The sequence below is a fragment of the Primulina tabacum genome, chromosome 7 (genome assembly GCF_025594145.1).
Source record: "Primulina tabacum isolate GXHZ01 chromosome 7, ASM2559414v2, whole genome shotgun sequence".
Taxonomy (NCBI): domain Eukaryota; kingdom Viridiplantae; phylum Streptophyta; class Magnoliopsida; order Lamiales; family Gesneriaceae; genus Primulina; species Primulina tabacum.
In genome coordinates, this window is record NC_134556.1 from 12,761,888 (window position 1) to 12,778,157 (window position 16,270).

At 34.9% G+C, this 16,270-nt stretch overlaps 1 protein-coding gene across 2 annotated transcripts; it reads right to left on the bottom strand.

The window, feature by feature from the left end:
- Positions 1-1,925: 1,925 nt before the first annotated feature.
- Positions 1,926-12,555, bottom strand: LOC142551153 (uncharacterized). 2 transcript variants are annotated; one of them, XM_075660219.1, is made up of 24 exons: positions 12,242-12,555; positions 10,758-10,838; positions 10,565-10,664; positions 10,390-10,474; positions 10,236-10,285; positions 9,647-9,726; positions 9,451-9,510; positions 8,820-8,919; positions 8,656-8,733; positions 7,842-7,906; positions 7,612-7,680; positions 7,453-7,530; positions 7,271-7,366; positions 5,800-5,870; positions 5,576-5,653; positions 5,383-5,473; positions 4,973-5,068; positions 4,623-4,840; positions 4,423-4,537; positions 3,716-3,847; positions 3,511-3,618; positions 3,329-3,438; positions 3,114-3,218; positions 1,926-3,037 (listed from the first exon to the last, which is right to left on the bottom strand). In XM_075660219.1, exons 1-24 carry the CDS (start codon positions 12,284-12,286, stop codon positions 2,527-2,529), a joined length of 2,622 nt encoding a protein of 873 aa, XP_075516334.1. In that variant the 5' UTR covers positions 12,287-12,555; the 3' UTR covers positions 1,926-2,526. The 2 variants fall into 2 exon arrangements, with proteins under 2 accessions (XP_075516334.1, XP_075516333.1); XM_075660218.1 differs by having other exon boundaries at positions 7,612-7,740.
- Positions 12,556-16,270: the final 3,715 nt, after the last annotated feature.

Below are 16,270 nucleotides of genomic sequence, written 5' to 3' on the forward strand. Positions count from 1 at the left end.
CAAAACAATTAAGATTCTCAAACAATAATAAATTCTTTGATTCAATAGTATGAAATATTGTTTGAGAAATAACGTTATTTTATTATTGTTTAGGAAAAAACATTTCTTAATTTTTTTTTTAAATTTTGGGAATTAACGACGGTTTTTGGTTAAACCGTCGCAAATAGCGACGGTTAAAAAAAGTTATCGCAACTTCTAAATCCCAAAACAATAATAAATTTTTTGATTCAATATTATGAAATATTGTTTGGGAAATAAAGTTATTTTATTATTGTTTAGGAAAGAACATTTTTTAAATTTTTTTTAAAATTTTGGGAATTAACGACGGTGTTTTGTAAACCCGTCGCTAATTGCGACGGTTTTGTTAAAACCGTCGCCGATTTCCTTTTTTTAAAAAAAATTAAAATAGAATTCTTAGAATCCGTGTCAGTCTGGAGTCTGACCGAGACAGTGAATCCGAAACTTCAAACTCCGGATTGTTATATTTTCATAATATTTTAGAATCTGTTATATTTTAATAAATAAGTTTTAAAAATATATTATTTTTAAAAAACCCCTAAATATTTCGTACATAACTCTGACTTGTCAAAGATTTAATGATAAGCATCGATCAATCACGTGTCTACAATTATTGAGAAAAAAATCAATCAACTACTCCGATTATTAAAACAAAATCCTTAGTCACTAATTGGAAATATCCATGGTTTGACTTTGCTGGTATCTCAAAGTTGCTATTTATTGACAAATTTAACATATTCAAAGTCAAAAGAATAATTTTGACTTTTTTTTTTTTAATAAAAAAATCGTTTTATTGCTATACATCCCATATCACTTCACGTACTCAAATTACTGAGTATGTTATTTAACCCAACGGTTTATAAATTTTAGCGTTCTAGTACTTTGGGGAAAAGGAAAGAGGTACGTTGATTGGAATTTGGAGCTTACAAAATCTCAAACATTTGTTTGATTTTATGAGATGAGATGAATTAGTTACGTATTATATAAGATTTATAAATAAAATAACACAGTAATTATAACTAAAATATTTCGTAAAACTTAAGAGATGAAACAACCAAATGGTGGTCACAAGAAGATGGAATTGACTTACATAGAGGGGAGGAGCAAAAGTCGACTTTTGTGAGGGAAGATGATGATAGCCGCCCGCCCCCCCACATTCTCATTTCCACCATTCGTGAAATCAAATCATCATAGATTGTTGGTGGGGGAAGCCGCTACGCCAAGCCCACTAAAAAGAGGCTACTACGTTTCTCTCTCTCTCAAAAACAAAAAGGAAAATAAGTGAGACTTTGACACCTAACTAACAGGGTATTGCATTTTGAGTCAAAAGGGCACAAACCCAGTTGCGTCCAGTTTGATCCCTCACAAATCATCACAACTATAAACCCACTTAACTCACCCCCCCTCGTCAACATGCTCATCAAGCATGCCAAAATCCGAGTGAGCATCAATCAACAATAGCAACAGAAAAAAACTTCCTCCAAATACAATATTAGCCCCTCCCCCAACACCCAAAATTCACAAAATAAGAACTCTCTGGTCAATGTTTCTAATATCTGTTGAAGTGTGTTCCCGACTATCAAATTATATGATATAAAGACGCAATAGAACCCTAAGCTTTTCAAGGATATCAATAGTAATTTGTTTTGTTATGTTTCTTGATTTTCGTTTTTCCCCGAGGCTCCAAACCCCAAGATTTTTAGAGCGACGTTAGATCAAAACAATAACCAATCTTGACAAAAAAATATGAAGCTACTTGCTACCGGAACCTCAGGGCAGTTATCCATGCCACACCTTTAATTTCACCCATCAGGTTTCCCACGTGACCATTAAGTCAGCCATGGTATATGTATTCCACCGAGAAAAACGAAAGATATACAAAGGAGGTTAGGAGAATGAGAGAAAAATAAAGAGAAACATTAGTTATGTCTTTCATACATCAAATTTTCTTCTTGCCTAAATCATCTCAGCAGTACTCCCATATAAATAGCTACAGAGCTTCAGCCAAACCATACGAACATAATCTTCCTGACAACTATCATAATCTACATTTCCTCGAAGAAATACACATGGAAAACAAAACTGGCCTCCATCAGGGTCCCTACCATTTGCCATTTTGTACCAAATCTACATATGCAGAATCAGATTACTGGCCTACATTATATCAAATGTATATATAATTCATATAAAACTAAGACGTAACATCGACTTCAGCAGAAGGGACAGTTAGAGAAGCCAAAACTATAGCTAATAAAATTCTTACATCATCACAATTACTGAACCGAAACCAATGAAACCTAAACAAGAACAGCCTACTTAACACACATCCTTCGGCACGCTTGCATGGTACTGTACAGTATCCTCTCCCAGAGTCGAGGGTTTTGTTTGTTTGTACCCTTCACTGTTTATATAGTCGAATTTTCTTGAAAATTTGATGCGTTCAGACCCCACCAGAATTAAGTAGAAGTAAACTATCATGTATGGCAAAAAAAGCTCATTCATTGCAGCTCAAGATCCATTCACAGCCATTTCTGGTGAGGACTTTGATTGTAGCAAAGGCAAGTCATCCCCACGTTGCCTGTTGTCAGAAGAATCATGCAAACTATCAGAGAAGCTTCTAGAAGAAGCTTCTTCCGTGTCAGTGTGGTTTTCCACTTCAACATTTTGACAATTGCCAGAAGACTTGATATATCCTCTCTCTTCATGATTTGGTTCCGTAGGGTTCTTGTTCGCATCCAACTGGGAAATGTTGAACGCAATAGTAGCTGTTTTCTTACTGGGTAGTACTGCCTGACTAAGGGTTGAGCACAAGGCAGCGAAAACACCTTCCCTTGGTTTTAAGCTTTTTGGAGAACGTTGCAACCTTTTGGCCTCAGGCTCCTCCTTTGAAACCGATTTACGTTTCAAGGGGAATTCTCGCACTCCCTCGTCATCATTAGATGCATCTGTCATTTTTCGAGGTGGTGGCCTATATTCCTCGTCATCTTCATCATCATCGTAGTCAACAAGTCCACCAGACCTTGATGCACAGGTGTATTTAACAAAACATTTACTTACGAAGTTAACTTTAAAACTCTAGTGAAGCCTTAAAGTACCTGGGTGATGGGCGGCCAGGTGCAGACCCATTAGCTACAACTGAAGCTTGAATTTGGGATCTTTCTGCACTGGTCATTTGTGCTGATGCTGAATCTTCTTCATCACTGATTTGAATCCACGTTGTCACTCAGAAATATCAGTATTCCAAGTTCCAACATATACAGTATGCAGTCTACAAAAAAGAATGTAATTCAGTGGTAAATGCAACACAAACCTGCCCTCATTAAAATAATCCTCCTCTTCTTTCTCCAAAGCACGCTCGTCAGTTCGTTTTCTTTGGTCTAGCAGATTGTCAGTACTTGATGTACCCACATTTTCTAGAGACTGTAAATGCATGATGTATCATAATCACATGATTTTAGTGTAGGTGGATCCTCGGACAAGGTAAAAACTTACCTGCTCATATTTAACTTTCAGAGCTTGAATTGAAGATAAACCCTCAAATTTGGACAACTCGTCCCAGAATGTATCAACTAAATACCTGAGTAATATCTTCAAGTTCTCCTGCAGAAGATATGCTTCAGAAATATAATTGCTACAAGCAGATGGATGCATCAGTCATGTGAGCAAATGAAATGACTTATGTGAATATAACCCCCACCTTCCGAAGATATTCAAATAGTTCGAGAACAGAAGAATTCAGAAGATTGTAACGATCCCCATTAGCAACAAATACATCCACTATTGGTTTGAAAAGGTTATTCTTCACAAAGTGATTCATCAGATGCTCATCCTGCAACAAATGGTAAACAATCACTGGTGAATTGGTAGTTCAAAGAAATGCAGAAACACTCCAGTGGCGACTCTAGTTTACGAAGACTTCAAACACACACTCATAAAAATTTTCATTAGAACCAGTCTACTTAATAAGCGCAAGGGGGAGAGGCCGAACATAACAAGTTCAAATTCTTTTAAGAACGTATTTCATTTGCTCCTTGCACAAGGTTCTTTTATCAAGGCATATAATTAGAATGTCAAATTCGCAGAAGGGAAGAAATGGATGTAAATTATAGTCATCTATGAAATCTGTGAGTAAACTTCGCATGCATGAATGCAGTAAACTAATCAATCACATATTTTGAAGGTTTATTCTCTACATAATCAGGAAATGATGCAAGTCAACAAGAAATAAGTAGATACTGAAAACAACTTTACAATAAAAATGATAACATAAATGTATGCATATAAGCTAGTAAAACTTCTTCACATAATTTTGCTCACCAAGGTAATAAAAAGTTTCAAGACAATGGAATCTCTTTCTTGAAAACATCACTCATGAGAGTTAGAAAGGTAGAACTGTTAACTTACATTCCGTGAAATAAGCGTCCTCACAAATCTAACTGCAGCAATAATAAGATACTTTTCTCTTCTTCTTGTCAGATACAAAATCTTATCAATCGCATTATTCAGAAGAAAACTGCATCTGAAAACAACGGCGCACAAATTCAAAAAGAAATCTAATGTCAAATATACAGCTAAATAAATCAAGCAAGGAACAGAGAAATTACTTTATTCTATATGGATGGTGCAAAACACAGAAGCATAGAAGGTCACAAATACTCAATAGTATTTCAGGCTTCACATGACTTTGATTCCTGGGTGCTCCATCTGAGCCCGTGTACTTACTGCTAATTTCCCCAGCACTGTTTGGAGGGCATGAAGATGTTATAACATCAATTATTTGTCCCAAGTGTTTCTCGTAGAAAATTTCCACAATAGTATCTCGCTGCAACAAAATTAAATCATGTACAAGACAAGGAACACCAATATTTTAGATAAACAGAAAGGATCACAGGGGAATTGAGGAGAGAGTGAGAGGGAGGGTGAGACTTTATTCAATGAGAATCAAGCAGCGCACCTGCGATCCAGATGTATAAGAGTCCAAAAGACTACGAAGAATCTCCACAAATTGACAATGCATATCATCTCCAAAATCTGTTAACATATTTTTCACCTACAAATCGAGAAGACACTGTAATTATCAAAGTTTAACACACTTATTAAAAAAAGATACAACTTCAAGCGTTTTTCCTTCCTATAATTTTTTAAAATTTTCTACACAGCTTCTAATCCTTATTAAAAACACAAAAGATATATATAGAAAACCTGTGACGAACACCTAATTAAGAGAATTGATGATGCAATAATCAACATAAGAACACTAATAATATTTTCCCACAAAAACGTGATATCCACCACCTTAAAAAGTACCAAAAATTTGAATAGTTTATGAAATCTCGAGACTAAATATTCAATCTCATAACTTACAAGAAGTCCAAAGAGAACCCCTTCCTGCTGACTCACGTAACCGCGCAAAATATTTGGATCCTGATTTAGGAAAAGAATGAGGATGTCTGTTCTGCATGTTCACAACAATTTACCATGATATATTATCAAAAATAGAGACCTAAATGAGATAAGGAAAAAAATAGGTTCCTAAACTAATGATTTAATTCATCACCCAGTCAATACAAGCTTCTTGTCTTCACTTTGCAAGACATCAGCCACGATATCAAATATGCCTTCACTGACAAGATCCCTAGAAGCATAAAGAAACCAAAAACATGTTGAAGAAAGATGTTTGCAGACTACACTGAAATTTTAAAACTGTCCTATTTAGAACATATTTAATGTGTTTAATAAATTCCAAAAGCACAGCAAGTGATATAATAATATTTAACTTACCTAAATAGACGAAGCTGATGGACCATTTGTAAACTCTTACTTAAGGTACAAAATTCATGTAAGAAGTGTACCTACGCCAACATAAAGTGCTCAAAAAATGTTAGTTTCTTAAAGGTTCGAGTTGAGACAGGAAGATTCATGCACCTATGCCTACAGGTTCTCTCTTGACCACTTAAAATATAAATCTTACAACACAGGGAAAAATTAAAATGATTCAGACATTCATCTCATCAAGAACAAAAATCGTATTGGATAACAACAATTTTCCCTAAATGCCTTGCTTAGGTTTCTAAAGACACTAGCCCGATTGATTACATTGGGGAGTTGAAGAACAGTCGCACGAAAAAGAAGAAATCACCAAAACATGGGCGTTCACTGAAGGTAGAACTTCTGTGACACCGCTTAACATTTGTAAGTGCAATCACACGATATGCCTGTAAAATATTTTAATCCACATAGCACATTCATCATTCTTGGAAACCATTTCCGCAAGATAAAGACTCAATCGACTGCTTTTGCAATTATAACTTTCGCTATTTGTCCAAATTGAGAAGCAAGCTCCATTCCAAAAAAGTTCGTCATTTACAAGCCCATAAAGATTTGAACTAACCAATATCAACAGTTTCCCCTCTGGTAATCTGAAGTGGAAATTCAGGCCCGAGATAGCAATAACTGATTTTACATCAAATTATAGAAACTTAGGATTTTGAGAATCCAGAAGCTTGATAATAGGTTGTGAAGTCACAACTTATTCGATGTATGTAGAGTGTAGACACAGCAATTACAAAGTCCAAGAGCTATTTGGAATCATATGTTCCACCTGTTACAAACTTCTCTGCCATATAAATAGCACTTGACTCTGTCACTTAAATCAGTTCATTATATTTCAAGTACAGTTGATTCATGGAACAATCTCTAATCTTTTGGGCTTATATTTTTGAACAATCGTTGGCATTAGGCTCACCGTGGAAATTTTTTCAAGTTAAAATGTTGAAATTGGACTAACCTCAGGCACAATTTGAACCAACATATTTTGGTAATAAACAGAAAATATCCTATTATATGCAACTGTTTATTTCGACAAGTAAACATGCTAGTGTTATTCGGCTATTCCAACACAACCCCATAAAGGACATAAACTTGTACTGTATTATAGCCATATTCTGCATGGAAGGGTTTAAAAAGTTGCAAATGAGAAGCAAAAACACTAATTGCGAGCATGACCTAGGCCAAAATAAAAATGGTTAGTTGATATATAAAACTGATATACCAAATCTAAGCAGGCTGCATATCCAAGAGAATTTTAAAAGGTAAACTTTTGAAGTCAGAGCAAATTGGCCAGTTACAAGTCAAAACATCATGGTTGCCATGGATGAGTGATGTCACCATTCCATATCATCAACTTGGCATATAATTAACGTGCTAAATCTTTAAACATGTGCAAAAAGATTAAATAGGGATCAATGTTTACCAAAGTTTTTTTTGTTTCCATTTCAGTATTAGGAGACTTCAGCTTTGAAAACAATTCCTTAATGAAAGTGTTATCATCTTTCAACAGAGAAGCAACCTACAACAAAAAAATCAAACAAAATAAAATTGGTTTACAAAAGAAACCAGATATGAAGTGCCAAAGAAATTTGAAAATAGTCTTACAGTTGCATTATTTGAATGAATAATAGAATTAAAATTAGCAGTAATTGCTTCATCCAGAGCTCTAGGCCAAATCACATCCTGGAAGAGGCAATTCAAGGTGTAAATAGAATTCTTTAAAGCAACTAAATGGAAAACAAGATCTGTATTTGACAGGTATACCTTCAGATAACTAACTCTGTAAGTTTGATGTACTTTCGAACGAACTACAGGATCTTTAATAGGTATGGCCTGAAACAAGCTCATGTGAGCAGAATTGGAGATATTAAGGGACCGCTTCAACTCCCAGCACTAATTAGCAACATCCTTGTCAGCAGAATTTGCATTATCACTTCTACGTGGTATGCTGGTAGGGTAGGGAAGGCAGAATGAAGAAGCAAGTGAAAGTGTACCTCTTTAAATACCACATGCTCTTCTAGAAACTGGCGATGTTGAACACGAGGTACATCTGGATCATCTGTGCAGAAAATTTGAAGCAATTCAATCACACAGAAAAAGGTGGCAACCAGAGAGAGAGCCAGGATAACACTCGAAACATCCAGGATGCACTAACAACACAAGATCTTAATGCCTAATGCATTCCTAGTATGGTGGAGTAGGCATGCACTTACGATTCATCGTGTTCCAGTTCCTTGGAGACAACTTTCAGTTCATATTAAAGCTGTAACCAATGACTATAAAATACATGGAGATAAAGCTGAACAGAGGGAAAAGGTTCAAAATTCTATGAAAGAGTGTAATTAATGAGAAAAAGACGTTAGAGAAAGAATCTTAAAGATTCAATTTAAAATAATCAACGGAATTTCAACAGGCGAAAAATAATATATTTATGGTATCAGCGCCCCATAATCTACAAACTTCAATGTTCAAAATTAAACATCACATGATACCAACACGAGTAATTGTAAGATTTAACATAAGTATGTGTGGTCATTTACAATGGCAAGAGCGATACAAGTCATAAGATTGGGATGATATCTACATAACATTCCAAACGACTAGCCCTGTTAAAGAGCTTACAACATAGAAAACAACGTATCAAAAACAAATAAAATTAACAATGATAGGATTTAACCACCTATCTCGACAAATGTAGCCACAGGACAAGATCAATAAAACCTTGGGAAACTCAGATATCCACTTAGGGAAAAAAAAGTAATAAGACTGGAGGGAAGGACGGGATTTGGGATTAGAAAAAGGATATACATTCAAAGCAGCCGATTATATCCATGATCAACTCGTCACCAAATATTCTCTCAAAGATCTGAGGACTGTTCAATAAAACTGCAAGGTCCATAAAGCATTATTAGATAAACACATTTCCACAAACAAGAAATAACATGCCAAAGCGCAGTAGCAATGAGATTTACTGATTCCTCTGATAATTTTGAAAATCAAGCGAAGACCATCTATGTTTTCCACGTCTTCACACATCCTAAACAAGTCCATCAGCTTCCGAAAAAAATCTTGCTGCATCACAGATGAGCTTCAGTTCCATTAAAAACTAATAACTTGAGCCAAGCAAAGATGAAAGATAAAATTAATATTGCCAGCAAATAACATGACAGATAAAAAAATTAAGAAATTGACGTACAAATTAATCCTCGGAAATTGAATGTTCAAAAACATTGATAAAAGAGCGAAAGAACATCATCAACCATTTAATCCAATAATTTATTTCATCGGCTCATTCTAGGAAACTATCCACAAATCCCTACAAAGGGTGAACTATAATTTAAAACAACAAACTAACTCCAAGTCATTCACTAACAAAGACCATTTTGATCGCTGCAACTAGCTGTTGAGATTGCTTTGATAAAGAACAAAAGCCAAACAAGAGGAATATAAGAAATTAACCAAATAACAATTGAAGCAAGCCTTTGTTCAACAAAACAATCACATATGCATTGTGCTACCAAAAGTCACCACACCCAAACACTGTCCTAAAAGAACCCTATCAATACAAACATAATGTCCAAGTCGTCTGCTCAGAGTACTTACATCATGCAATATAAGTTCGGTAACGTGAATCTGATCAGCAATGCCACTCTCAACCACTGTCTGCAAAGAGAAAAGAAACCTAGCAGTAACTTCGAGTACATTAACATATGTAAATTTCATGTGTCACTAGACCCACAAAGAAAACTAAACAAATGTGTTTTTTTTTGGGAAGGAGATGCCGGAGAACAGAAGGTACCTTAAGTATCAAAGGAAGAGTGGACAGCTCAACTGAAGGCAACTCCCTCAGCTTGCTGTCGACGTTGTGGTATGTTTCATCTGAAAAATGGCTTAGCATAAATGGAGCATCACAACTATATATTTATGCCAGGATATGCTATAAACTGAAATTTTCCACAAAAAAGGCTGAATCCATTCAAAAAATTCCAGATTATAAAAAACACAGGTACTTATAAGTGACGCTATAAGAGCTAACAAACTATCTAGTTAGAAGTGAATTGAGTCTTAAAGCCCACATGTAAGCTTCAATAGTGTAGTGAGATCAAAATCTGATAAGGCTGCCATTGTGGGTGATCAACTAATTGAAAAAAGGAACTGTAATTCAGAATCCAACATATAGGCTATAGCTGTTCGTCTCACTTGAAATCATTCACAAGGAAAATAAAAATGGCTTTAATATTCTTCCCTGCCCTCTCAAACACATAAGGTTTTCATTATACCATGCTGTCTCTTAGATTAGTACGAAGGCCAGAGTTTGAGAAGCAAAGATAGTAAAGAGAAGGCATAAAATAAATTAACAGAAAAACCGAGAAATCGACATCACATACCAGTAAGTGTGCTAAAGTGCATATTCCTTTGTGCACTACATATATGGTCCCTAAACAAACAAGCATATGAACCAAAATGTGATAAACTAAACACTGAAATTAAATAGCAAGAGAAAGGAAAACAAAAGAGGTATAAAATATATCTGATACTAGCCATATATATGAGCAACCGGTAGTCTCTTGGAAGCTAAGAGCCAATTCAGTTGAGAACTCAGGATCCCTCCACGAAATGATTGTATCTGAAGGTATATGATCAAATATAATCAATAGAAACTGGAAGAAGCATGAGTTTTCCTTTCGTAAAGGGAATTAAATATAATAAGAGATACCTTCTTGTTTATGATAAATATCATCAGAGCTGATTCGATGTAAAAGTAATGTTTCACTGTCCTCCTCATCAATAACAAACAGTCCCACATCTTCGGACCTCTGGAATACAAGTGACAACATTTCTATCTCATACTGGAATGTAATAATGTTAAGAAGAAACTTTGGACAAAAGGAACCACAAAGATGTCAAACCTCCAGATAATCAACAGTGACGTGGCCAGTTCCTTGATCATCCCATTTCCCATCCTCATTCAGGCGATATACTTTAACTCGCTGAGAGAAAGACAAAAACAGGTGAAGTATGCTGTATGAGAGAACAAATTTCCGTGTAAACAAATATTAATTGGGTAACAAACAACTGAATGTATTAAAGCAATTTTTAAGTTTATATTACGAATCAATTAATGCAGGTAGAAAAAATGGTAAAACGCCGTATCTTCCATGGATGCAGAGGAAGGATGCAAAGTTGTTAAGGGCATAAAGAACACTAAGGCTCATGCTGAGCCATGTCTTACTAAGGCACGGGCGCACAGCACACTGAGGAATATTTTTTTAGAATCTAAACATGTGAATAAAATTTTGTAATATAGACTTCACAAAGCATAAAACAACAAAGAAACAATCACTAATGCACAAGTGAAGCATGGCTATATTCCATTTCAGCTACACAATACTTTAAACTGAGGCGAAATTGAAAGGGGCATTGTGCCTGTAGGCACATCAAGATGTGTGGACGTATGTGTGACTTACATCCAAGACCCGCTTCTAACTACAGAGATACACCTTGCCATATCTTTATATGCAAAGGTTAGCTTCAATGCCTTTTGTGGTATTTTATTAACCACATAAGAGTGTAAGAAACAAGACAGCCAGCATGCGTCCAAGGCTGTCAGGATAAAATATTTTCCATAGCCGACCTCGCAATTATGATACCAATAAATTCTAGACATGGCTATTTGATCGTCAAGTATGACTATATCAAAAGGTGCATCCTGCATCTTTCTCCGGCTTACCAATGAATGCTGATGAAAGACCATATTATAGTACAAATGCCATTTCTTAGCATGAATCCCATAAAACATACAATCCACAACCATTCAATTCTCAATGGAGCATGTTAGGCTAATTGCTCATCATTTTTTTGCTGGACCAGATTATTTCATCATAGTAATTGCATTATACAGATACTTAGATTAAATAAAAAGTCACAACATGCTAGTATATAAACTAGTTCTTGGTGATTAACTACTAACTACTGTAGCCCAAAATTGTGGATTAGATCCACAGTTTGAAAGTTCAACAGGTGAGTAGCGTTGAGATTTGTTATCAAGAGATTCTAATTCCTTTATATGCTGCAGACAAAAGCAAATAATTTGTTCATAGGAGCAGTAGCCTCTGGCATTTATAAACCAAAACTACACAGAATCAACGGAAGTAACGGTAAACGTGGCATCAACAGAAAACAATCAAATATTTAGCATAAGCAAACCAGATGTTTCTCCATTTAAACAAAAAACTAGCTAAATGAGGAGCTTAAAACGCAGTTGGAAGCTGGAAATTAAAAATAAAATACAGGGGAAAATTCATCCTTGTCAAATGAAAGCACATGGTGGAATTTTGGATAAACTAGTTAGAACACAACAATCCTTGCTTAACTTTCATATCAGTATCCTGACCTGCATGGAACTGCTGGAGTTTGGCGATTTCTCTTGCGCGCCCATGGAAATGAATAGCTTTGCCACGCGCAAAGATAGATTGAATTGGTGAAGTAGATTTTGATTAGAAATTTAGGGTTTTGTGGAGAGGAAAAGGGGAGAGGAGAGAAAGCTATGACGTCAGGCTGTGTGATGGGATCAATTGGAAAAACCCTAACCGCTAAAGCTCCCCCGTTCTCTCTTTCTTCTCTCCGATCTCATTCTTTTTTATGCGATTTCTCTCCGCCCACCCATACCCAACACAGGAGTCTTTGCTTCACTTACATTTCTACCCTTGCTGCCACCCCTATTTCTTTATATATCACCTTTCGTGGGGTTTTTTTTTCTTTTTTATTACCAATCTGGTTTTCATTAAATATATTTTTATTCTAGATTCTTATATTTGAAATTCTAGATTCTTATATTTGAAATCAAGATATATATTATAAAATAATATCTATAAAATTGGTATGTGTTATGAAAAAGTAAAAATTTATGGTACAAAGTAAAAATCTCACTCTCAAAAGTATCAAACTACACACTTTATAATATTTTTTTCTCAACTCAATTGTGAATTTCTTCACAAATGGTGAGACTATTTATAGAATTTCTTTGATAATAATCCAAAAAATAAAATAAATCATTACTTACATCATCACACACAAATTTCTAATTTTTACAACTCTCATTTTCAACATTCAAATATTCAACTATTACTTTTTCAACATTCAAATCTTTTATTTTCAACACTCCCCCTTGTGATGATGATCATGATACGATGATGTCTTCATTACGTGTTTTTGTACTGCCTCGTTAAAAACCTTACTAGGAAAAACCCATTACAATAAAAACCATAGTAAGGAAAAAAGAGTGCAGTCACGTAAACTCCCCCTCATGTCGACACGAACAATTCTTCACAAATTTCGTAGATTGCGCATCCCAATATTATATATGTGATTTCTGAATATTGTCGTAGGAAGTGCCTTTGTGAAGAGATCTGATGAGTTTTCACTTGATTGAATGTGGCGAACATCAATATATTTATTCTTGTCAAGCTCCTTGGTGAATGCAAAGAACTTAGGAGGAATATGTTTAGTTCTGTCGCTTTTTATGTATCCTTCTTTCATTTGAGCAACACATGCTGCATTATCTTCATATAGTATCACAGGATTCTCGTCGAATGATAATCCGCGTGAGATTTGGATATGTTGGGTCATGGATTTTAACCACACACATTCACGGCTTGCTTCATGTAGTGCAATAATCTCGGCATGATTTGATGAAGTTGTTACGAGTGTTGTTTCTATGAACGCCAAGAAATTGCAGTGCCTCTACGAGTAAATACATATCCAGTTTGAGAACGTGCATTGTGTGGATCAGATAAGTATCCAGCATCGGCATAACCAATTATACTTGGATTAGCATCTTTTGAATACAAAAGTCCCAAGTCTGTCGTTCCTCGTAGATAATGAAATATATGTTTAATTATGTTCGAGTGTCTCTTTGTTGGATATGTGCTAAATCTTGCCAATAAATTTACGGCAAAAGATATATCAGGCCTTGTACAATTTGTAAGATACATAAGGGCACCGATAACGCTTAGATATGGTACTTCTGGACCAATAATATCTTCATCATCTTCACATGGACGGAATGGATCCTTTTCTATGTTTAATGATCTAACAACCATTGGAGTACTTAAAGGATTTGATTTATCCATATTAAAACATTTAAGGATATTTTCTGTATAATTTGTCTGGTGAACAAATATTCCACATTTTTTTTGTTCAATTTGTAAACCCAGGTAATACTTGGTTTTTCCAAGATCCTTCATTTCAAATTCTTCCTTCAAGTATGACACAACTTCTTGATTTTCCTTATTCGTTCCAATGATGTTTAAATCATCAACATATACAACAATAATTACGCATCCGGATGTTGTTTTCTTAATAAAAACACAAAGGCATATTGAATTATTTACATATCCCTTTTTCATCAAGTGATCAATTTGCCGATTATACCACATTCGACCGGATTGTTTTAACCCATATAATGATCTTTGTAATTTCACAGAATGACATTCTCTGGGTTTTGAACTTTTTGCTTCAGGCATCTTAAATCCTTCAGGGATTTTCATATATATATATTACTATCAAGTGATCCATATAAGTAAGCTGTAACAACATCCATAAGACGCATTTCTAAATTTTCAGATACCACCAAGCTAATCAAATACCGAAACGTAATTGCATCCATCACGGAAGAATACGTTTCTTCATAATCAATTCCAGGCCTTTGAGAAAAACCTTGTGCAACAAGTCGAGCTTTATATCTTACTATTTCATTTTTCTCATTTCGCTTTCGAATAAAAACTCATTTGTATCCAATAGGTTTTACACCTTCAGGTGTAAGGACTATAGGTCCAAAAACATTACGTTTATTTAGCGAATCTAATTCAACCTAGGATGGCATCTTTCCATTTTATCCAATCGTGTCGATTTTTACATTCACCAAAAGATTTTGGTTCATGATCTTCATTATCATTTATGATGTCAATTGCCACATTATAAGAAAATATATCATCAATTTCTTCTATATCTTTTCGGTTTCATATTTTTCCAGTATTAATATAATTGATAGAGATTTCACGATTCTCGTCAGTTTGTGGTTCTGACAGAACATTTTCATCATCATGTGTTTTTTCAGAAACATTATTCTCTATTTTGTGATCATCATGTGTTTCTTCAGGAACATCATTCTTTATTTTGTGATCATCGTGTTTCTCTATAAATTTTCTTTTTCTAGGATTTTTATCCTTGGAACCGACTGGCCTTCCACGCTTCAGGCGTTTAATGACATCATGAGTATCTTCAATTTGTTTCTTCGGAATTTCAATTCGAGCGGGGGAATTTGCAGCATGTATATATGATTTAATCACCCTTTTTGTGTCTGCAAATGCATCTGGTATTTGATTTGCTATTCTTTGCAAGTGTACAATTTGCTGTACATCTTTTTCACATTGTTTTGTTCTTGGATCCAGATGTAACAATGATGATACATACCATGTAATTTCCTTTTCGGTATGTTTCTGTTCTCCCCCTAACATTGGGAAGATTTCCTCATTAAAATGACAATCAGCAAAACATGCTGTGAATACGTCGCCTGTCTGAGGTTCAAGATATCGAATGATTGATGGACTATCATAACCGATATAAATTCCAATCTTTCTTTGAGGTCCCATTTTCTTTCGTTGTGGTGCAGCAATAGGCACATACACCATACATCCAAAAATTCTCAGATGAGAAATGTCTGGTTCTTTACCAAATACAAGCTTCAATGGGGAGTATTTATGATATGCACTTGGTCTGATGCGAATTAATGAAGCAGCATGTAAAATTGCATGTCCCCATATAGAAATAGAGAGTTTTGTTTTCATAATCATTGGTTTAGCAATCATTTTCAGACGTTTAATCAATGATTCAGCCAATCCATTATGTGTATATACATAAGCAATAGGATGCTCAACAATGATTTCCATAGGCATACAATAATCATTGAAAGTCTGGGAAGTAAATTCACCAGCATTATCAAGTCTAATTTTCTTGTTTGTATAATCGGGAAATTGATTCCTCAATTTTATTATTTGAGCAAGTAATCTTGCAAATGAAACATTTCGAGTTGACAATAAACATACATGTGACCATCTGTTGGAGGCATCAATCAATACCATAAAGTATCTGAATGATCCACATGGTGGATGAATTGGACCACAAATATCACCCTGAATACGTTCAAGAAACATTGGTGATTCAGTTTGGATTTTGACTGGTGATGGTCTTATAATAAGATTTCCAAGAGAACATGCTTTACATTGAAACTTATTATTCTGAAAGATCTTCTGGTCTTTTAGTGGATGACCATGTGTATTTTTTATAATTCTTCGCATCATTGTTGAACCAGGATGTCCTAATCGATCATGCCAATTGGTTAATATTGAAGAATTATCAACTA